The 24,598-nt window shown below is 45.1% G+C and overlaps 1 protein-coding gene across 1 annotated transcript in view; it reads left to right on the top strand.

Annotated features, from left to right (window-relative positions):
• KCNK10 (potassium two pore domain channel subfamily K member 10) overlaps positions 1-24,598 on the top strand; it is a 137,008-nt gene that overhangs the window by 55,949 nt on the left and 56,461 nt on the right. Inside the window, exon 2 of the mRNA XM_007188715.2 lies at positions 7,343-7,677. Within this exon, the coding sequence (XP_007188777.1) occupies positions 7,343-7,677 (335 nt within the window). The remainder of the gene's footprint in view (positions 1-7,342; positions 7,678-24,598) is intronic.

Genomic DNA, 24,598 nt, shown 5'->3' with positions numbered 1-24,598 from the left:
CTTAGCAAACTGGCACCAGGAACTGGCCCGGAAAGACCTGTCTCAAGCCCAATTCTGCCCAGCCTCAGGGGTGCTAGAAGCCCTGGAATCATCCATGATGCAGGTCAGTGAAGGAAACTGGTCTCTATGCTCAGGGCCATCATTTGTCACCCAGAGAGGCTTCCTCCTAATGTTTTTTACCCGACACTGTGGAGCATGTTCACTAAGTAGACTGTCAACCCCGTGAGGCTGGGAGGGACCGTGCCTTATCCCCACCACAGCACAGCCCACTGGTGCTAAATAAATGCTTGCTCTTGAGGGTGGTGGTGATTCTGATGGGGCTTCTGTTTATAGTCCGAAGGAGTCATCATCATCATCATCGTCGTCAACAACAGAAAACAAATATTTGCTCTTGGCCAGGCACTGTGCCAAGAAATGGAGATCCAATGATGAAAAGTCAAGCCTTCTGACTCTAAAGAGTTCATAGTCTTGTGGGGAGACGGTCACGTCGAGTCTGCCTGGAGAGGCCAGGATGGCTTCACAGAGGAGGCAGCTTGGAGCTGAGACTGAGGAGGACGGGAGTTCCCCAGGCAGATGGGGGTGGGGAGGAGGCTCCTGGCAGAGGGAACACACGTGAAGGTGTGGAGGTGTGAACAGAGCACTGCTGTGTTGGAGGACTTGTCCAGTGCTGCTGGAATGTCAAGCTGTTTTCCGTATGACCCCGCCATCCACCACTGTAGGCATGGTTTGGAAGTGCCAACATTTCTTCCTGCCTTTCATTTTTCATTAGAAGGTTCTTTTAATCAGCCATCAATGATTGGCTTCCCACTATGTGTCAGGCACTGGGCAGGTTACTGGGGTACAAGAGATGAGGGGGTCGACACGGTGCCTGCCCTCCTGGAGCTCTAAGTCGGATGATGAAAAATCAGGTTCTGTTAACATCATAGTGCAGAGACTGGGGGCCAAGGGGGACCTCATTTAGTGGGGGGTGTATTAGTTTCCTGTGTCTGTTGTAACAAATTGCCACAAACGTAGTGGCTTAAAACAACACAAATTTATTATCTTATGGTTCTGGAAGTCAGAAGTTAAAAATCTGTCTTACTGGGCTGAAATTAAGGTCTAGGCAGGGCTGGATCCTTCTGGAGGCTCTAGGGAAGAATCTGTTCCTTGTCTTTTCCAGCTTCTAGGGATGGACTACATTCCTTGTCTTATGGCCACATCACTTGGACCTCTACTTCTGTCCTTAAATCTGTTTCTTTCTCTGACCCTCCTGCATTCCTCTTATAAGGACATTTGTGATGACACTGGGTCCTCCCAGATAACCCAGGATAATCTCCCCAACTCAACATCCTTAACTTAATCAGATCTGCAAAGTTCTTTTTGCCATGTACGGTAACATATTCATAGGTCCCAGGGATGAGGATATGGGCATCTTTGGGGGCTGTTATTCTGCCGACCACAGAGGGAGCAGGGGGAAGGGTAGGAGGTGCTTCTAGAAGTGGTATTTAACCCCCAGACTTATGGGTCAGAAGGTGGGTGAAAGTGGAAGCAAGGAGGTCACTTATGAGTCTGTTGGATTAGACCAGGCAGGATGTGATGGTGGCCTGGATGAGGCTGGTGGCCATGGTGATGGTGAGAGGCGCAAGGGATTAAGATACAGTGAAGGGGGGCGAAAGAATAGGAAATGAGGACAAAGTTGAAAGAAAGCAGGCCTGGGCAGGGCTAGACTTCTCTGTATCAACAAGGGCAAGTTGGAACCTGAATGTAATGCCTTTAGGGAATATTAGCAAGAACATAATGCCCAGGGTGCTAATTCTAATTCTTAAGTCTTTCGGTCAGAGATTCCAGAGAGTTCTGTGTTCATGTAGGTCAGAAGGAAATGTAACATTTACTGACTTATTTGATAAAATAATGTATAATAAAAAGCTGATATTCAACTTTGGTTTCCAAAGAGAAAATCTGATTTTGAGGTTCTACGAGGAAAGGCAGACGTAACAAACTAGATTCTTCCAGGTGTTGTCAGGGTCATTGGTGTTTTGAGTGAGGAGGAGTGACATTCCTACACTTTTATTTACCCTGAGTTCCCCAAGGCAGAGATAGAGCAGTTTAACTCTCACGCGTGGGACTGTTTGTCTCACTTAGGTGATTAGGTTTGTTATCTCCTAATATACATTGTTTACACAACAGCCAAGCTGCACCTTGACAGAGGCCATAATAAGCATTAGTATTATAAAGGGAGAACAAAAGCGAAGGAAAATGGCCATTCGTTGTGCACCAGGCTGATTTCTGAAATGTGTGATACCATTCTGTGTGTGACACTGCGCTGAACTTCCTGCCGTTCCAGAAGAGTCCCCAAATTAACATATTTATATCCAAGGTAATGAAATTGCCCTTACAGAGAGCAGGGACCTTTGAGAATTCGATGTGTTCAAACTAGGGGAAATTTCTTTTCCAATAACTTATTATTTGAGGAAAATAGAAGAAAAATTCTATCATTAATAGATCAGGAGTGATTACATGTAAGTCATTGCATTTTCTATTGAGAAATACATTTAGGGTCTATTTTATTATTCTATTTTTTTTCAGGAAACCAAGTTAATCAGAATATAACACCAGTCTTTGATTCCTTCCCTCATTATCACCACCTTTCTTTTTCCTTACCTTTAGTAGTTGTCAGAAACCCAAACTTTCTTATTCATTTATTTATTTATTCATTCATTTATGGCTGCGTTGGGTCTTCGTTTCTGTGCGAGGGCTTTCTCTAGTTGCAGCAAGCGGGGGCCACTCTTCATCGTGGTGCGCGGGCCTCCCACTGTAGCGGCCTCTCTTGTTGTGGAGCACAGGCTCCAGACGCGCAGGCTCAGTAGTTGTGGCTCACGGGCCTAGTTGCTCCGCGGCATGTGGGATCCTCCCAGACCAGGGCTCGAACCCGTGTCCCCTGCATTGGCAGGCAGATTCTCAACCACTGCGCCACCAGGGAAGCCCCCAAACTTTCTTTACACTGATTGATTTTTTCAATTGAAGTATAGTAGATTTACAATATTATATTAGCTTCAGGTGTAAAACAGTGATTCAATATTTTTATAGGTTATACTCCATTTAAAGTTATTACAAAAAATGGCTGTATTTCCCTGGGCTGTACAATACATCCTTGTTGCTTGCTTGCTTATCTATCTATTTATTTATTTATTTATTATGTTAAGCCACTGAAATTTTTTTTATTGACGTTTAGTTGATTTACAGTATTGTATAAGTTTTAGGTGTACAACATAGTGATTCCCAATTTTTAAAGGTTATACTCCATTTATAGTTATTATAAAATACTAGCTATATCCCCTATGCTATACAATATATCCTTGTAGCTTATTTATTTTACACATAGTAGTTTGTGCCTCTTAATCCTGTACCCCTCTCTTGTCCCTTCTCTCTTCCCTTGCCCCACTGGTTACCACTAGTTTGTTTTCTTTAAAATTTATTTATTTTTGGCTGCCTTGGATCTTTGTTGCTGCGCGCGGGCTTTCTCTAGTTGTGGCGAGCTGGGGCTACTCTTCGTTGCGGTGCGCAGGCTTCTCATTGCGGTGGCTTCTCTTGTTGCGGAGCATGGGCTCTAGGTGCACGGGCTTCAGTAGTTGCAGCACGTGGGCTTGGTAGTTGTGGTTTGCGGGCTCCAGAGTGCAGGCTCAGTAGTTGTGGCGCATGGGCTTAGTTGCTCCGCGGCATGTGGGATCTTCCCGGACCAAGGCTGGAACCCGTGTCCCCTGCACTGGCAGGCGGATTCTTAACCACTGCGCCACCAGAGAAGTGCCCATTAGTTTGTTTTCTATATCTGTGAGTCTGTTTCTCTTTTGTTGTATTTACTAGTTTGTTTTATGTTTTACATCCCACATATAAGTGATATAGAATATTTGTCCTTCTGTGTCTGACTTATTTCACTAAGCAAAATATCCTCCAAATCCATCCGTGTTGTTGCAAATGGCAAAATTTCATTCTTTTTTATGGCTGAGTAATATTCCATTCTGTGTATATACCACATCTTCTTTATCCATTCATCTGTTGATGGACACTTCCATATCCTGGCTGTTGTAAATAATGCTGCTGTGAACATTGGGGTGCAAGTATCTTTTTGAAATAGTGTTTTCATTTTCTTCAGATATATACCCAACAATGGAATTGCTGGATCATATGCTAATTCTATTTTTGTTTTTTTGAGGAACTTCTATACTGTTTTTCATCGTGGCTATATCAATTTACAATCCCAACAGTGTATTAGGGTTCCCTTTTCTCCACATCCTTGCCAACATTTGTTATTTGTAGACTTTTTGTTGATAGCCATTTTGACGGGTGTGAGATGATATCTCATTGTGGTTTTTTTTTTTAAATTTTATTTATTTATTTATTTTTAATTAATTAATTAATTTATTTATGGCTGTGTTGGGTCTTCGTTTCTGTGCGAGGGCTTTCTCTAGTTGTGGCAAGCGGGGGCCACTCTTCATCGCGGTGCGCGGGCCTCTCACTATCGCGGCCTCTCTTGTTGCGGAGCACAGGCTCCAGACGCGCAGGCTCAGTAACTGTGGCTCACGGGCCCAGTTGCTCCACGGCATGTGGGATCTTCCCAGACCAGGGCTCGAACCCATGTCCCCTGCATTGGCAGGCAGATTCTCAACCATGGCGCCACCAGGGAAGCCCTCATTGTGGTTTTGATGTGTATTTCTCTGATGATTAGTGATGTTGAGGATTTTTTAATGTGCCTGTTGGCCATCTGTATATCTTCATTGGAAAAATGTCTGTTCAGGTCTTCTGCCCATCTTTAATTGAGGTTTTTGGTTTTTTGATATTGAGTTGTGTGAGCTGTTTATCTATTTTGGATATTAACCCCTTATCGATCATATCATTTACAAATCTTTTCTCCCATTCAGTAGGTTGTCTTTTTGTTTTGTCAATGGTTTCCTTTGCTGTGCAAAAGCTTTTATGTTTATTTAGGTCCCATTTGTTTATTTTTGCTTTTATTTCTTTTACCTTAGGAGGCAGATCCAAAAAAATATTGCTGTAGTTTAAGTCAAAGAGGGTTTTGCCTATGTTCTCTTCTAAGAGTTTTATGGTTTCAGGTCTTACATTTAGGTCTTTCTCTTGCTGCCTTTAGAATTCTCTCTTTATCTTTAAGTTTTGCCACTTTAATTATGATATATCTTGGTGTGGGTCTGTTTGGGTTCATCTTGTTTGAGTCTCTCTGTTCTTCCTGGAGTTGGATATCTGTTTCCTTCTTCAGATTTGGGAAGTTTTCAGTCATCATTTCATAAAATATATCTTCAACCCCCTTCTCTCTCTCTCCTTCTGGGCCCCCAATGATGTGAATGTTGGTACACTTGATGTTATCCTAGAGATCTCTTAAACTGTTCTCATTTTTTAATTTATTTTTCTTTTTGCTGTTCTGATTGGGTGATTTCTGTTATTCTATCTTCCAGATCCCTTCTATGTTCTTCTGTGTCACCTCATCTGCTGTTAATTCCTTCTAGTGTGTTTTTCATTTCAGTTATTGTATTCTTTGGTTCTGACTGGTTCTTCTTTTTACATTTTTTAGTTCCTTGTTAAAATTCTCATCTATTCTTTTACCTAATTCAGTTAGTATTCTTATTACCAATGCTTTGAATTCTTCATTTGGTAACTTGTTTACTTTGATTTCATTAATTATTTTTTCAGGGGTTTTCTCTTGCTCTTTCAATTGAGAAAATTCCTCTGTCTTCTCATTTTCCTTATCTTTCTCTGTCTCTATGAAATTAGGTAGAACTGTTACCTATTGCTCCTTATGTTGGAGCATTCTTTTACAGTCTGAGTCTGCCCAGTGGCTTTGGTGGGAGAGCTGGATTTGATGTGAACACAAGTCATATCTTTCCTCAGGTTGTGCTGGCAGCTATCACCTTGGTAGGAGGTGGGGATGGAGACGGAGGGACTAGGGCTGGAGCAGGTGTGAGCTGAATCTTCTGTGCTAAGTGTCCATCATCACCCTATGGGGGAGCAGGGTCAGGTTCCCAGTTGCTAGAGCAGAAGCCGTGAGGGTTGGGCTTCCAAACTGGCTCAGTTCCCTTCAAGTACGTGCTCTCCCTCTCCCAGCACTGGCACCCTCACTCCAGAGTAGAACAGTACTGGAGCAAGAGGAGCTAGCACGGGCACTCAGTGAGGGCTGGGGTACAGTCTGTGCCGGTCCAGCCACCATCAGAGATCTGGACTGCCTCTGACGTGCCACTTGTATGTGACAGCAATGGCTGCCTCGGCCCTCCTCAGATGCTGCTTCAGGTTTGAGCTACCTCAGTGCCTCACGACTAAGGTCTTTCCTTGGTCATGGCAGCTCTCATTCCAGTGTGGAGCTGTGATGGGAGGCAAGCAAGGCTGGAATGTTCACTTGGATCAGGCTGGTGTACACACTGGGGAAGTCATGGGAAACCAGTCAGCCACCTGCTTGATTTCAATGTGCCCTCTCGTCCCTGCTTCAGGAGCAAGCCAGCACAAGCACGCTCCTCCTGAGTTGAGCCCAGGCTTCCCACAGCCCTCCTGTTAGTCCCGCCAGCCCTCCAGGGGGCTCGTCTTCTTTTTGTAGGACCCCAGGGTTGGGGCACCCAATATGTGGCTTGAACCACTCACTTCCCAGGGAGAGTCTCCACCCATGAAATCTCCCTTCTCCTCTGAGTGCCGTCCCAAGAGCACAGGTCCCAAGCTGTAGATGTATTTTTGATGTGTTCGTAGGGGGAGGTGAGTTCCATGTCCTCCTGCTTCTCTATCTTGATCTGAGAGTCACTGGGTTTGGTTTTTGACTCTTCGTTATAGCAAGCTCACCCTTCTTTTGTTTTGTGACCATAGACCTGGATAAAAGAACTTTTAAACTTGCTAGATGCTCATCTCTTCTATACTCTTGGTATTACCTAGCCCTCAGCACTTGGACAATTCTGCTGGGTATCCTTCTCCTACCTTTTCCTCTCCAAATTGAAGAATATGTCTCTTTTTAAAATATCATGGGTTGTTGTGTATCTTACACAACACTTAACAAGGAACCTAAGGGAGAAAATGAATGAGAAATAACAGAGACATGGCTTTCAAATTTGGACCCTTGTAGAGAAGTATAAACATTTCAGACTCAATTAATATTATTTTTTTGGTGAAAACTAGAACTCCTGGTGCTCGCTTTTTTAGAATTCAACAGGCACCTAGCAACTGATTGAATTCCCTCACTGCAGGCTTGGTGAACCAATTTTTAATCCTCACATTTGAAAGCTGGCTTGAGAAAGACATCTGTGCTTTGTTTCCGACAAGTTTTGGGCTTTGTGTTTATAAACAAACTCTCTTTTCCCCTCTCACCCACCCCGTTTCTCAGTGGCCGTTCCTGCAGCAGCGCCCCCGGTGTGCCAGCCCAAGGGCGCCACTAACGGGCATTACGCGGCCCCACGCCTCTCCATCTCCTCCCGAGCCACGGTGGTAGCCAGAATGGAAGGTGCCTCCCAGGGGGGCCTGCAGACCGTCATGAAGTGGAAAACAGTGGTTGCCATCTTCGTGGTCGTGGTGGTCTACCTCGTGACGGGCGGTCTCGTCTTCCGGGCATTGGAACAGCCCTTTGAGAGCAGTCAAAAGAACACTATTGCCTTGGAGAAGGCAGAATTCCTGCGGGATCATATCTGTGTGAGCCCACAGGAGCTGGAGACGTTGATTCAGGTGAGCACGGAGTGAGTCAACAGTAGAATCACCTGTGGGGGGGGAGAGCGTGGCATTGGTTTTGTCTTTCTGGCTCACTGAGCTTTGCCGTTGGTTGAGGTGCTCCTGATGGTCAGGGAGGTCCTCTCTGGGAGGTGACACTTGAGTGGAGACCCGTGACAATGTGGGGGAAGAGGGGTCACATGTACAACGTAGGAGCAGGCTGTTTTGTATCACCTGCTTTTGCATGTGGTGGCCAGAGGCTGCAGCAGGCAAAGGGCTTTGGATTTTCAAATTCAAGGCCACTTATATATGCTGATTAACTTTTAAATCTGTGTGAGATGCTGGGGTAAGAGGGTGGCCTAGAAGCCAAAGAAAGAAAGAATTTTAAACAAGCAGGGATGTATTAACCTGTCGAAGGTGAATGAGAATGGAGCAGAGAAAAGGTCACCAGCTGTGGGATGGGTAGGGTGTTAGTGACTTGAAAGAGGCTTTGGTGGATTTGTGAGGATGAAATAATAAGGATAACAGTAACAGGGATAATCAAGGTTGCTATTTTTGAACACCTACTGTGTGTCAGGCACTGTACTAAAGCCCTTCCATGCCTTGGATATTAAGGAAAAAATGTTCATAAAAAATGGAGGCAGAGAACTTTGGGCCCCCGCCTACAGAAACAAGGCAGAGGAAGGGGTGGGGCGGCTTGGCAGGGGTGATGTGAGGCTGGGAAGGGATGTGGGAGACAGGGAGTCATCTAAGGTGGCATGACAGGAGGAAGCGAAACTGGAGGCTTGAGAAGTGAGCGAAAGGTGGAGAGGACCGAGTCCTGGGAAGAGGGAAGGGAAGTGGTTTAGAGCCCAGCAGATGGGCTTCACCTTGGAGGTGAGGGAGGATGGCAGCCTCCAATCTACACGCCCTCCTGAGCCACGAGGAGCAGTGGTGGGGGGCGGTGACATTTATGGAGGCAAGGGAGAGTCCCATCTTTCTGGGGGTTCTAAAGTTTGGAAGACAGAGGGATGGAAAGGACAACTTTCACAATTCCTTCTGGCTCTGGGATTACCAGCATTAAATTCTTTTCTTTTAAAAAGTAATTAATTTTATTTTTGTCTGCATTGGGTCTCCGCTGCTACGCGCGGGCTTTCTCTAGTTGCGGCGAGTGGGGGCTACTCTTCGTTGCAGTGCGCGGGCTTCTCATCGCGGTGGCCTCTCTCGTGGCGGAGCACGGGCTCTAGGCGCGCGGGCTTCAGTAGTTGTGGCTGCGGGCTCCAGTAGTTGTGACACCCGGGCTTAGTTGCCCCGTGGCATGTGGGATCTTCCCGGACCAGGGATTGAACCTGTGTCCCCTGCATTGGCAGGCGGATTCTTAACCACTGCACCACCAGGGAAGTCCCACCAGCATTAAATTCTAATGGCTAAAAAAAATTCTAATGGCTACTACAAATTAGGATTCTGTAGGATTCACAAGTCTGGGCTGGCTTATTTATCTATTTCCAGCTACGCTGATAGGGTAGGGGGATTCTGAGGCTGCTTGTGATCTGGCCCCTTCATAGTAGTTGTAGTCTTTTTTTTTTTTTAATTAATTTATTTATTTTTGGCTGTGTTGGGTCTTCGTTTCTGTGCGAGGGCTTTCTCCAGTTGTGGCAAGCGGGGCCACTCTTCATCGCGGTGCGCGGGCCTCTCACTATCGCGGCCTCTCTTGTGGCGGAGCACAGGCTCCAGACGCGCAGGCTCAGTAGTTGTGGCTCACGGGCCTAGTTGCTCCGCGGCATGTGGGATCTTCCCAGACCAGGGCTCGAACCCGCGTCCCCTGCATTGGCAGGCAGACTCTCAACCACTGCGCCACCAGGGAAGCCCCGTAGTTGTAGTTTTTTAAATTAGTTTCTATAATCTGACTTGACTCTTAGATTAATAGAAATATACATTTTTTTCCTGGGAATACATATAGTTTCATACCTATATCCTACAGTTTTTATTAAAAAATAAAACCTTACAATTCTAAAGGTCAAGGGGCAGTGTTTCGTATCACTCTTTCTTAGATGGCCTTGTCTTTTTTTTTTTTTTTTTCTCCTTTCATGGTAAAATGCTACCAATCTGGCACTAATCTGTGCCAGATTTAAGGCTCATAAAGGCGTAGAGAATGGAGGAAATAATTCTGGAGTAATTTTAAGTAAGGAACTTATACATGTTTTGGTGATATGTGGTGAGATACTTTTTATTTAGTTGCAATACATGTAATAACCTAAACGGTGGTCTGAATTGAATCTAGACTTGTGCCTGAATTTTCTTTCCTTAGACAATGAGATCTTGAGGAAAGGGATCATATCTTATTATCTTTGCATCCATGTGTAGCCTCTGCATGGCTTTACATCTAATTATTACCCAATAGAGAAATGCTTTTGGGATGAGCTATCAAACTAAATCTATAACACTGGTGATGCCATGAGACATCTGAGCTTATTCATGCATTTATTTATTAATTCAGTATTTCTCTATTGTCCATTCTTTGGCCTTCTCCTTTATGAAAGAATTCAGTGGCCAGAATGAAGGACAGGATGGAGGAGGGTAGAGATTCTAGTTCTGGTGTTGCTGTTAAGACCTATCCTTTGACCTCGAAGATTTCTCTATGAAATGAGGGTGTGTGTGTGTGTGTGTGCACGTGCCCTTGAGATCATTTTTAAAACAATTAAAACATATACCCTTTAGTAGGCACCCGTTATGAGCTAGGCCCCTTCTACCCATCATCTCATTTAATCTCTCCAACAACCTTCTAACTTGGTATAGTTATACTCATTTTACAGGTAAAGAACTGATGCTAAAAGAGGTTGAGTAACTTTCCAACCACCAACATGACAGAGCTGGGATTCAAAGTGAGGTCTGCCTGGCTCTACCCTGCCTTGCCCAATGAGTCTACAGCCCTTGAAGTAGTGTTTACTTTAGCATAAGCTTGATTCTCTCTTAAACATTTGCTTTATGTTCAACACTTTCCAGAATTTTAGCAGAGTCAAAAGGCATTGGAGTTCCTTGCTCTTTAACAAAAAGCATTTCCTCTTTTTTCCCTTTATACCCATTGACTATCAATCCTGGACATGGGATACTTTAAGATCTCCATCTACTCTGATGTCAGGATTCATACTGGTGTTTACCCACAGTTTTTTGTAGGCTAAGCAGTTAAAAATGCTGAACCTGTGTCAGTCAAGAATCAAATTATTATGGTTTATAAATAAGACGAAAAGACAACCCTCAGAATGGGAGAAAATATTTGCAAACGAAGCAGCTGATAAAGGATTAATCTCCAAAATATACAAGCAGCTCATGCAGCTCAATATCAAAAAAACAAACAACCCAATCCAAAAATGGGCAGAAGACCTAAATAGACATTTCTCCAAAGAAGATATACAGATTGCCAACAAACACATGAAAGGATGCTCAACATCACTAATCATTAGAGAAATGCAAATCAAAACTACAATGAGGTATCACCTCACACCAGTCAGAATGGCCATCATCAAAAAATCTACAAACAATAAATGCTGGAGGGGGTGTGGAGAAAAGGGAACCCTTTTGCACTGTGGGTGGGAATGTAAATTGATACAGCCACTATGGAGAACACTATGGAGGTTCCTTAAAAAACTAAAAAGAGAACTACCATATGACCCAGCAATCCCACTACTGGGCATATATCCTGAGAAAACCATAATTCAAAAAGAGTCATGTACCACAATGTTCATTGCAGCTCTATTTACAATAGCCAGGACATGGAAGCGACCTAAGTGTCCATCGACAGATGAATGGATAAAGAAGGTGTGGCACATATATACAATGGAATATTACTCAGCCATAAAAAGAAACAAAATTGAGTTATTTGTAGTGAGGTGGATGGACCTAGAGTCTGTCATACAGAGTGAAGTAAGTCAGAAAGAGAAAAACGAATACCGTATGCTAACACATATATGTGGAATCTGAAAAAAAAAATGGTTCTGAAGAACCTAGGGGCAGGACAGGAATAAAGACACAGATGTAGAGAATGGACTTGAGGACACAGGGAGGGGGAAGGGTAAGCTGGGACGAAGTGAGAGAATGGCATGGACATATACACACTACCAAATGTAAAATAGATAGCTAGTGGGAAGCAGCCGCATAGCACAGGGAGGTCAGCTCCATGCTATGTGTCCACCTAGAGGGGTGGGATAGGGAGAGTGGGAAGGAGATGCAAGAGAGAGGAGATATGGGGATATATGTATACGTACAGCTGATTCACTTTGTATACAGCAGCAACTAACACACCATTGTAAAGCAATTATACTCCAATAAAGATGTTAAAAAAATTTATTATGGTTTACCCTTCACTGATTCCTTCATAGGATGAAAGTGTCCACACTTTTGGACCAGGGGGCATCCTCTCCACTCCACACCTCTGAGCAGCACTGTGTGTAGTGCTCATAAGAAACACAGTGTTTGGGAGGGTTTTCAGTGTGGTGTGTTCTAAGCTGGAGAATTAGTATTATTGTATCTCACCGATATTTTTATTGTTGTATCTGGCTGGTCAATGGTATTTATCTGGTAGTGTCAGGACTCTTGGCTGGATTGAGTGAACCCCTCATAAAGCTAATCTGGAAGGTGTAATTCATGTTATGAATAATAAAAACGGAATACCTGGAACAGCTTAACCCCTGTGAAATGCCTGGATAGCTTAAAAGGGCCATAGCTGGGGAGGGATTTTCCAAAGACTTAAACTACTTTTATGAGGTATCATGGGACTCCGAAGGTGACAGATAGGTCACCATCCCTGACCCAGACGCTGCTATGGAGGGGACTGTTTCATTAATTAATTCATCTACGCGTTCTTTAAGTTGCTACTGAGCTTCTGTTACATCAGGTAACAAGCTAAGTGCTGGGGATAGAAAAGGTGAAGATAAAATACACCTTGAGCAAGTTGCGAACTTCTCTGTGATTCCATTTCATTATCAATAAAATGTGCCGAAAATCCCTCCCCCTCAGGATATTGAGAGGATTAAATTCTGGAATTCATGAGAATGGCTTTGAACTGCTCTTGGCACGTGGTGAGCACTCAAAAAAAAAGATAGATATTGCTGCTGCTGTTTATAGTATTATTCAAGGAGCTCAGAATTTCAAGCAGTGGTTCTTAGTGGGGAGCGGGGGTTGCTTCCAGGGGGCATCTGACAACGTCTGGAGACATTTTCAATTGTCACAGTTGGAGAGATGCTACAGATGTCTAGTGGGTAGAGGCCAGGGACGCTGCTCAACATCCAACAATGCCCAGCATAGCCACTCATAGCAAAGAATCATCCAGCTTCACATGGCAGTAGATTGAGAAACCCTAGAGGAAGAGGCGTATAAACCAATAACTAGAATTCATTGGAATGGAGCTATTTTTTCCCCCGTTTTTTTTTTTTTAAGGTTGGTTTTTTTTTTTTTTTAAGATTTATTTATTGATTGATTGGTTGATTGCTATGTTGGGTCTTCGTTTCTGTGCGAGGGCTTTCTCTAGTTGCGGCGAGCGGGGGCCACTCTTCATCGCGGTGCGTGGGCCTCTCACTATCACGGCCTCTCTTGTTGCGGAGCACAGGCTCCAGACACGCAGGCTCAGTAGTTGTGGCTCACGGGCCTAGTTGCTCCGCGGCATGTGGGATCCTCCCAGACCAGGGCTGGAACCCGTGCCCCCTGAATTAGCAGGCAGATTCTCGACCACTGCGCCACCAGGGAAGCCCTTTTCCCCAGTTTTATTGAGATATAATTGACACATATCACTGTATAAGTTTAAGGTGTGCAGCATAATGGTTTGAACATTTATTGTGAAATTATTACTGCAGAAAGTTGAGTTGGCATCCATCACCTCATATAGATCCAATAAAGGGCAAAATTTTTTTTTCCTTGTGGTGAGAACTCTTAGATTTATTCTCTTAACAACTTTCATATATAGCATACAGCAGTGTTAACTATACTCATAAAGTTGTACATTACCTCCCGAGGACTGACTTATAACTGGAAGTTTGTACCTTTCCACCACTTTCCTCCAACTCCCCTTTCCCCACCCCGCATCTCTGATCCTTTTTCCTATGAATATTTTTAAAAAACATTTCACATATAAGTGAAATCATACAGCATTTGTCTTTCTCCATCTGACTTATTTCACTGAGCATATCCTCAGGGTCCATCCATGTTTTTGCAAATGGCAGGATTCCTTCATTTTTTAATGGCTGAATAATATTACATTATATATATATATAACTCACAACTTCTTTATCCATTAATCTATGGCCACTCAGGTTGTTTCCACGTCTCGTCTACTGTAAATGCTACTATGAACATGGGGGTGCAGATACCTTTTCGAGTTAGTGTTTTTGTTTCCTTTGGATGTGTTCCCAGAAGTGGAATTGCTGGATCATTTGGTAGTTGTGATTTTAATTTTTTGAGGAAACGTCGTACTGTTTTCCGTAGTGGCTGCACCAGTTTCCAACCCCATCAATAGTGCACGAGGGCTCCCTTTTCTCCACATTTTCCCCAGCGTCTGTGATCTCTTGTCTTTTCGAGGATCACTGGAGTGGAGCCCCAGTGGGGCAAACAGAGGTCAGGGAAGATTTCGTGGCTATTTGTCTCCTTTAGTCCCTGCAACGATTCTATGAGGATAGTCTTTTGTGCCACTTGCAGAGGAGGAAACTGAGGCAGCAGGAGGTGAAGTCACACACTCAAGGACACCTGATTAGTGAGTGGAATCTCAGATTCACTCCTGGGCAGTCTGACACTGTCCTGTTCTCTTAAACACCACGCATTGAAACAGAAACGTGGAATACGGAAGGAGTTCATCATTCAGGACCTACCGTGAAGGGCATCCCAGCGGCATGTGGAGCCCGTTGAGGGAGGTGCAGGTGGTCCGTGTGCCTTGAGCTGAGAGGTGTGGGCAGGTGGTGGGAGATGAGCTTGGGATGGGGGCAGGGGCTGGATGTGAGAGGTGCCCAGAGAGCCTTGCCGAGCGGTTTGGGCTTTGTGCTGCGGGAAGTGGGGGTAGTCACTGAAAGATTTAAGAAGGTAGTGACACGATGGAAACTTTCTTTGGAAAGGTAACTCTTTTAGCGATGAGGATGTAGGGTTGGAGGAAGGAGAAATTGGAGGAAGTAAGACCAGTTCGGAAGCATATTGGGACCTCATCGGTGGGCCATGCTGAGACACAGTGAAGGGGCCACATTTAAGAGAGTCTGACAAAGAAAACTTGAAAACGACTCATGTCCCATTCAGCAAAGATGTCTGGAGTGCCTGCCCTGCGCTCCACCTCCCTGCCTGTTCAAGCAGAGGCCATGTGGGTGTGGTAGCCCGGCGAGCGGCACCCACACTCTGGAGTTAATCTTCCTGTGTTAAATTTTTTTTCTGCCCGTGGGCTGTGTGACCTGGGTGAGCAAGAGAGTCACCCCAGGCCTCAGCTTCCCTTCTGTAAAGTGACGATTATGATAATAGTGTCCACTTGTTAGGGAGGTCTGAAGATTAAACAAAAAAGCTCAGCTACTTTGAGCTATTGTGATCGCTACTATTTATTTGTTAGGGAAGGCAGGAAAAAGAAATATAGAGAACCCCTAAATTATTATTATTATTTTTAGTGAAACAAAGTGTTTATTAGGAGGAAAAAGAGTACGTGTGGCTAGACACATGGGCGGACTCAGAGAGAGAGTCGCGCCCTCACGGTAGTTTGAATCACCTATATGGGGCATTTCTTCCAGGTTTCCTTTGGCCAGTCATCTTGCTTTGCCTGGTTCTGAGTCCGTATTTGGTTTATCTCAGGGTCCTCCCAAGCGTGTGCATGCATCTCCTAGCCAAGATTGGATTCTAGGGAAGAGGCCTATGGGTAGGTTGACATCACTCCCGTTTTGACCTCCAAGGAGCCTTTCTGTGCATGTGCAGTCGGGAAGGTCTCCTCGGCCTCGACAATGCGAAATATGTGGTCTCTTATCTTTTTTCTGGGCAGGGCTCAGCCTCTCCTATTATTCTCCTGCTAAATATTATCTTCATCTTGGCGTATCTGTCCACAGGGGACAAACTCCAGCTGCCCAGCCTGGGGCCCATCTACCTCCTGCCTCAAATCCTCCCTGAGAGACGTAGACCCCGAGAAATCTTTATTAGGAAGATGAAGGGCAAATGTCTGTCTTCTGTAGCTTCTTCAGGCTGGCATGGGGCTCGTAGACCCTACCTAGTTGGGGTCACGGGGCTCTCGCCCTGTCTCATTAAGGGCCCCAGCATGACTTCTGTTGTTATTTCAGCAGGATATGCTGTGGGGAGTAGAAAGCCTCTAAGTTACGCGCATCCTGGGGTTCTGCCAAGGGAAAAGAGAAGAAAACTCCTGAAGTGCACTTTGGGGCTTCAAATACTAAATTTGATTTGCTTCGACTGTTAAAGTGTAAAGTCCCCTTCGCAGAAATGACTCCCCTGAGTGCTGAGTTGGGCTGCTAACACCATTTGCTGTGTTGATGTGGCCTGAGCCCAGGGAAGTAACCTAGCAGTTTTCTGTGTCATTTACAGGGCTTACCCTGCCGCCTAGATAATCATCGCAGCTTTGATGGGGACACTTGGCCTCAGATCTATTAAGTAGACACTGGGGCTGGCTCCATGGTCTCTGTGCACCCTGACTGTTCCTCTGTGTGGTTTGAAACACATATTGGAGAACCTCAGGGACCCAGAATGCTCAGGCAGCCCCAAGGAGTGGGTCACCCAGACAATGGGATGACCAGTGACTCCAGAGTGTGACTGAGTGAAAGGCCCTGCATCCTCTGGGCCTGATTGCTATTTATCCCTCAGTGAGGCACGTCCATCTTTTAGTGTGGTGCCCTGGGGCAGGCTGATTAACCTGAGCTGGGCTTCAGCAGTTCTGTCCACAGAGGACACAGAAGACCCATTCATCTCTGGAATCTTACCCTTGAGACTCCGTGAGAGAGTCTGCAGATGACAGTAATAGGGAAATTTCCTGCAGAGCTGTTGTAATAATAAAAAATAGCTACCACTTATTGGTTGTTTACGTTCCTCTAGGCATGTTCTGAGTGCTTCAATCCTTTGATTCATTTAACCCCTGCAACAAACCTACAGGTAGGATCTATTGCCATCATTCAATTTCATGGATGAACAAATAAATTCTAAGAAATTAAGTAATTTGCCCAAGGCCACACAGCTGATAGGTGGTTAAACTGGGATTTGAGCCTTGGGAATGCCGGACTCCAGAGCCCATAGGTCTAAGCGCTGTGCTAGACTGCTCACTTGTGTCAACGGTCAGTACCCCCTACACTACGTCTGAGCCTTTTCTTAAAGGTTTTACCCCAAGGAAAAGATTGGAGGGAGAAAGAGAAATTTTTAGGGAAATGTGGGCTGACACGGTACTACAGCACTCTAAATATGGACTGTAGCGTTTTCAAAGAAGGGGGTGTCAAGGAGGGGAAGGAGCATGCGCATTGGAGTCAGATAGACTAGGTCTTTAACGCTATTAAGCCTAAGGCTACTTTTCCTATGATGGGGATGGGGCAGTCCCTCTTCATTCGGCATAATGGGAGGAGGGAGTGAGTTAACCCACATAAGTACTCAGCAGAGTGCCTGGCATAGAGTTGGCATTTAGGAAACACTATTTCCCCCTGTCCAGCTTTCATCTCCAAACATCTTATGGAAAAACCCCAACAAACTCTTTTGGCCCAGCCAATACATTGAATAGGTTTTGGAAGTCGCAGTTTCCATCAACTCAATTAGACAGTCAGTCCATCCCAAGGACTTCTTTATCCTCCAGGCTCTCACGTGCCACAATTCCTTACTTCCCTGCCCTCAGTGCAATTGTTTTAGAAACTTCCCACATGACTCATCTTGGAGAAAGCAATAAAACATTCAACCTCTGTAACCGTCAAGGGACAAAATCATGAGGCTTCGCTGACTGACAGGGGAGGGAAGAATGCTTCAGCCTGTGTGGATGAGGCTCTGTAGTGGTCATTTTTCAGGTTGTGACTTTTTATGTTGATGGGTAGGATCTTTGCCACTGGTTTTCACTGTATGATCGCTTAGGGATTTTTATCCTTTGCTAATAAATGGTTAGAGTCTTGGATCCTTTGCTCGGTGCTGGGGCCTCAAGATGTATTTGATGGATACTGTTTGACACCACTGATTAAGCCCTGACTGTGTGCAGGCTTGGGGCCAGGCAGTTTACGTGTGTTCCTGAGCCTCATTTTCACTCCCCATTATTCCAAGTGGTAGCCGCTGTTCCTGTCCCCATTTACCAAGGCTAGGTGCCCTGGCTAAGTCCTTGCAACTAGCTAGTGGCAAAAGTGGGCCTGGAATCTGGATTTTCCAACTCCAGAGCCCATGGTCTCTTCATCAGTTTCTATCCCTGGCTCGACACAATGGGGCTGGAGAGTGTGTAATTGTATCAGGACAAATTCCTCCTAAGGGAAAATCTGCTTAAACCACAGAGTGGGAAAGCTCCTTCCTGAGAGTCAGTGCTTGCTTTCTGACACAGATCCCTCTCCTCCTTCTCCCCTGGATTTTTAACCCTCCCAACATACGGAGAGCATCTGTGCCAGGGCCAGGTGCTGAACTGTGGGCCCCTGGTATAGTGACTCATTTCACTGGTGGAGGAGGAGTTAATTTGAGATATGGGCGGCTGCAGGAGAGGACTGGGTACAATGCTGTGGTCCTGGGCATGGGCCTTTGATGTTGTCATGGTGAGCGAAGCTGCTATTCTGCAGATAAAGGGAAGGCCAGAGATCTTGAGCTGTCAAACTTTCTCCCCACAAGCAGGAGATGTTGGTTAATTCGCATGACCCACGAACATTTCCCAAGGCTGTGACACTTACCATTCTCTTCTTCTGCCAAACCCCAAATCACTCCCTCACTCATCTGCTTACTCACTCCCTCATTCGTTTATTAATTTGACAAATTTATTGATTTACTCAATGCTAAGTACTGGGGCCATGATGGTGAATAAAAGGCAGACGTGGTCCCCGACCTCTTGGAGTGTTATAGCTAGGATGGGCAAACATCCCAGCTTTTGTGGACCTGGAATATTTGTGAACAGTGGCCCTTTTCCTCTCAAATGTGGTTTGAAAGATAAATTATATGGTCACCCTACTGATTGGTAGTGGGAGAGGCAAACCTTATGCATATAATCACAGAAGTAAGTGTAAATAAAACCAGATGAATGCTGCAAAGGGGTGGGGGAGCTAGAGCTGTGAGGCACGTGTGCAGACCTGATTAGTAGGACAAGGGTTCTGGGCGGAGGGAGCTGTCAGGCCCCTGTGGGTGGAAGGAAGCCGGGATGTCTGGGAACTTGAGAGAAAGGGAGTGTAGGTGGCCGGAGGTCCATTAACAAGGGGAGATTGGTCGGCATTTAGGTTGGAGACAGGCAAGGGCAACACCCTGCAGGGCCTGATGTTGGATTTTATGCTAAGAGCCCTGGGAAGCTCTGGCTGTTTCAAGCAGCAGGGTGACGTGATCCGATCAGTCAGTCCATTGCCATTTTGGCCCCTCATAGAAACCCAGAGTATAGCAGTGGTAGTTATGAGCTGGGTTTTAGTCATACATTCATCCATTCATCAGCTAAACATTTATGGAGTGCCAACTATGGCACTTTGCTAAGTGTTATGCTCTGGATTTCTGAGCTGATTTATCCTCAGAGGTGCCAAAACTCAAGGCCTGGAAGAAGCCTTCGTGGACCCTCCATGCTACTTGCTTGGCCTGGTAGCATCAAACACTCACATTTGCCTCTATGCTTATTAGACTCTATTAGCTAGTCATCATTTTCTCACCTGTCTCTTTCCCAGGATTGTGAGCTTTTTGAGGTTGAGTCTGTGTCTTTTATCCTTATATCCCTGCTGCCTGGCACAGTGGCTGACCCGTAGAAGTTGCTTACAGTTTGAGAAATGAATGAATGGTGCTTGTATATCTGTTTCGGAGACCAAGAGCCCTTCGTTTATTTATTTTATTTTATTTTGGCTGCACCTGAGGCTTGCAGGATTTTAGTTCCCTGACCAGGGATTGAACCCAGGCCATGGCAGTGAAAGTGCCGAGTCCTAACCACTGGGCCGCCAGGGAACTCCCCTTTCATTTAGAACCTTCACAGAAGCAAAGCAGAAAGTGATTTTGTTTCTGTGCTCTAGAAGACCTTTCCTCTCGGTCTGGTTGTCAAGAGTATTTCTTCCGTGTTCTTTATGCATGAGCAGATTCCCTTGGTGTCCATAGCCCCAAAGTTTTACATATTTAGTAACGTAATGGTTTTAAGGAAAAGATGGTGCCTGAGCCATCCACTCAGCAGCCAGTGGAAATCCTTGCTGTGAGTGAGTGCAAAGCCAGATAAGCCTTCTCCTTCCCTGCCCTGAGCCCTCCCTTCCTCCAAGCAGCCTTTTGTGCAGGAAGTTTGGACCACAGCCGAGGCAGCAGGTGACCTCTGGTGAGCGCAGGATCGGCATCTTTGTGCCCAAAGATGCAGCTCTGGCAAGTTGAAGCAACTCCCCTGGCTGTTGCCCTGAAGTCAGAGGCACTGCCCTGTCTTCAGATAAGTGGTCATGCAGAAGATCGTTCAATGTGTGCAAGATCGGGCTTGCGGCCCCTGGCCTGTCTCTATAGGCTTACACTTCATTATTATTATTGTTTTTATCCCTGGGGTTGTTGATTCCATCACTGTTTAGGGAAGAAGATCTAAAGCTTTTAAGCCAGAAATTAAAGAGCTAATGGCAATTGGCATGACACTAGGAAAATGAATTTGCAAATGAGAAGTCCATGTTCTTAAAAAACTCTCATAAAAATAAAACAAAATCCAGAAATGAATGCTATGGTGTCGGTGTCCACATTTATCTACAAATGTGCATGTGTTTGCTCCTCATTGAAGGTGAAGCAAAAATCTCATTTAACAAGATTTATTTTTTTATTTTAAAAATTTTTATTGGAGTACAGTTGATTCACAATGTTGTGTTAGTTTCAGGTATACAGCAAAGTGAATCATTTATACATATACATATATCCACTCTTTTTTAGATTCTTTTCCCATATAGGCCATTACAGAGTATTGAGTACAGTTCCCTGTGCTATACAGTAGGTCCTTATTAGTTACTTATTTTATATATAGTAGTGTGTATATGTCAATCCCAATCTCCCAATTTATCCCTTCCCCCACTTTTTCCCCCTTGGTAACCATACGTTTGTTTTCTACATCTGTGACTCGTTAATTTAACACGGTTTTGGTGGTGTGTGGCTCATACAATTATTTTCATTACTCATAATCAGTTGTATTCATTTTAATAACTAATATTTGCTGAATGCCTGCCATGAAGCAGGTGCTGTGTTAGATGGATGATTAGAAAAATAAAATAAAAAATGATGCAAGATGTCTACTCCCTGTCCTCCAGAATCCATTGTCTCACTAGCTCACTTACGTGGTATTTACTGTGGCTAGGCACTGCTCTAAATGCTTCATGTTCATTAAGTTATTTAGTCTTTACAGTGATCCTTCGAGGTAAGGGTAAGCAGCTGGGGAACAGAGAAGTTAGATAATTTGCCCAAGCTTAGGTGACAGATAGAACTGGGATCTGGACACAGGCCGCCTGGCTCCAGAACCCACGCTTTTTCACCAGGATGCTCTGCTCCTGCTGGGGGAGACCGACGTGGCTTGAGTAGTTAAAGTCCAGCGTGACTGGTGCCAGAAGATAAGGAAACACTCAGGCCCTTATTCACGGAGCAGGAGTCTCTGACTCAATCTGTGGGACCCCCAGAAGGACCTTCACTCTCCTGTGAAAAGACTACGGAGAATAATAATTATCTGTTGGTTGTGCTCGAGAGGGACATGGCTTTGCATCTCCACATAAGGTGTTGAACTGGGCCAATAGATTCTATGTAAAACCACAGTACACGATGTGTCATTCAGGTCTGCAGTTGAGAGTCGCTTATCCGTATCTATTGAGAACATGTATTTTCTCTCCATTCTTGGTAGAAATGGGCGGAAGAGACGGAAAGCTTGTGGATGAGGGTTAGCCTTACTGAGGAAGGGAGGGTTTAACCTTTTGTTCTTTGAAAAATGAGGATCAGAAGTACAAATTCCTACTTCCCTATATTGTCCTTTTTCAGGTGGAAGAAAGTGACATAACAGATGAGCATTAGAAAAAAGGTTTGCAAACTGGAGAGAGAGCTGAGGTGCTGGTAGAAGGTGCTGATGCATTTTCTAAGGGGCGCAGGAAATGAAATATTAATTTGGGATTAATATCCAGCACTCAAAAGTAAGAAAGAGTCCAAGTGAAAAGCTACAGTGAAAACAAGATAGCAGAAGCATCTCGTTTTCATGATGTTATTAATCATCTGTTAAATTTCAAGCTCTCTCCAATGCAGTGACGATGGAAGGAATAGTCATCTTGGGTTTAGCTCACACGGCAGTGAATCAGAATTCCTGGAGCTGCTTTTGTAGCCCAGTAAAAGAATTTTTTTTTTCCCCAGAAATTGGAGAGACTCATCTCTGATAGGAATAATCTCAAGTGCAGAGAGAGCGGTGCATACGTCAAGCATTCTCCTCAGGACCAAGGTGATTTTTCAACATCACTTGGCAGATTTGTTTTTCAGCCTGTAGAGGCTGAGTCCAACCTGAGATGAAAGGACGACAGTTAGTTAGTCTGAAAGTTTATTGATCTTATCAGAGCACACACATATATCTCTGCTTCCTTAGTGGACTTGATGCGTTAAAATGTCTCTTATTTCATCCTTCCAGGTAGTCAAAGAGACAGAGAAAAGTAATTCTACATTGTAAGGCACAATTTGGAAGGTAGAAGTTCTCCTGCCAATATGGCTTGGTCCCATATGACAATGTTTGGCTACATTAGTCATTAGTGTATACCCAGGTGCTAAGGAACTGAGTTTTAGAACATTTTCTCCCCAAAGAATTAACTAGTGGTAGCAAGGAAAGCTAGCTTCCTCAGACCATAGGCTCTGGATGTGCTCTCTAGCTCATCTTGGGTTTCTCTATCTTATTCTTCAAACAAATTCTCCACTCTCGCTGTCCAATCTGCAGGTGACCTTCACTTTACATTTATAACCGGGTCGTAAAGCACCGATGAAAGCCTGCTGCCTGAATCCCCGGGGACAGAGGAAAGGCTAATATTTGCACACAATTAGATACCTAGGGCAGCAGGAAAATAAACACCATCACCATATCCCCCATGGCACGGAAGGTGCCTCTCTCTTTGCCTTTTTATGGCCTGGCCTGGTTTCTGTGAGTGTTTATTTGTGGGAGACGCTGAGGTGGTGAGTCTGTGGGCCGGCACAGGCCTGACTGCCACACTGGCCATCTGCCTGGGTGGGAGGTGAGGACCTGTGCACATCAGTCCCCCTCTCCCTCGACCTCTTGTAGACACTTGGGGTGTCCCAGCCTAGGGGGGGAGCCAGCCTGCTCTCCAGAGAGGCAAGGAGCTGGGCTAAGAGGGTCTGAGATGGGGAGAAAGAAGAACACAGAGAGAAGCTGCCTTTCTAGCATTTAGGACGATGATCTTCCTGTTGACAATGCAAAGAGTATCCACTTGCTAGCTTTGCCGGGCACTAGATGTGGCAAGGTACTCACTAATCCGTCTCACGTGTCCCATGGGGATGCCCATCTCACAGGTTACCACGAGGGTTAACTGAGTTAATCTATGCACTGATAAGTACTCAGGATTCCTGTTATTATTAACCTCATCACATATGAAATGACAAGGCACGCTGCCTGAAGTCATGTATACATTAAAACAAATTCTGACAGCAACCCTGCAGGGAGGGGTACCTCATTTTATAGATGAGAAAACTGAGGCTCACAGAAGCTGAGGACCTTGCACAGGCTAGACATTTGCACTTTATCCATGAACTTTCTCTGTTGCAAGAGGAAGATATGAGGTGCTTATACTCTCTCTCTTTCTGTACTGAAGTGAAGACTTCTTGGAATCAAGAAGTGCCTTGCTGGGGGTGGCTCCAAGTTTCCTCTCTGATGCCCTCCCACTGTTGTCTGAAGTATGTATATGATATGGCTTTGCACTTGGACGTGAAGGAGCCCCGTCCCCTGCCCCCAGCCCCAGCCCCAGCACGGTCACTTCTGCTGCTGTGAAATATGTATATGTGAAATGCTTCTGAAGCAGGAGAAATAAAAAGCAACTGCGGCGAACAAATTAATATCATACTTCCACTTCTCACCTGAGGCCCTTCCGCAACAAATGTGTGAGGCGGTGGAAGGATGCTGCTACCCTGTTGTCAGGGGTTTGAGTCATTAGGGGCATTTGTGAGTTGTAATGAATGTGGTCTGCCAGTTGCCCTTCTCTGTCTCCCAGGGGTTGTGGCTTTCCTTCTGTCCATTAATGGCTGAAAGTATGCCCACTTTGAATGCATTTATGAAGCCACTTTCCACCATGACCCCCTCCTCTTGCCTCGACCCCTGGCTAAATACCTCCTTCATAAATCCTTTTGCTGGCTGTGCCCTCTCGGGATTAAGAACGTTGTAGACCTAGAGCCACCTTTGTGCCCTCAGATGAGGTCATTTCCTTTTGTCCCCGTAGTGTGGGCTGTTAGTAAAAGGATCATACGTCCTGTCTTATGCCTGTCCTGCAGTCCAGGCATAATAGTGAACAAGGCCCTTTTCCCTCTGCAAGTGTCCTGGTTTGGACAGTAAATCAAACCATCGCCATGGTTATTAGCGTCCGTGTATATGGTGCCAATCGGCTACATTCTTCAATCTCAGACAAGCTGAGTGATTACCGCTCCACCTTTGTTTGTCTTCCTTTTTGGTACCATATGAGGAAACAGAGAAACAGATTGTCTCACCAAGTACACAGATCATAGGAGAAAAGCCACAGACAGTTAGTGGTCCCCCGTGGGCCATCATTCATCCCAGAGTAGCGCTAGCACTCATGATGGTATCTTGTGCTGCCCGGAACAGTGATTTATGCAGCCCAGCATTGCCTCATGGGATGAC

The sequence above is a fragment of the Balaenoptera acutorostrata genome, chromosome 3 (genome assembly GCF_949987535.1).
Source record: "Balaenoptera acutorostrata chromosome 3, mBalAcu1.1, whole genome shotgun sequence".
In the NCBI taxonomy this organism is placed as follows: domain Eukaryota; kingdom Metazoa; phylum Chordata; class Mammalia; order Artiodactyla; family Balaenopteridae; genus Balaenoptera; species Balaenoptera acutorostrata.
The sequence above is the reverse complement of the archived record's forward strand: the minus strand, read 5'-3'. Positions and strand labels throughout refer to the sequence as shown.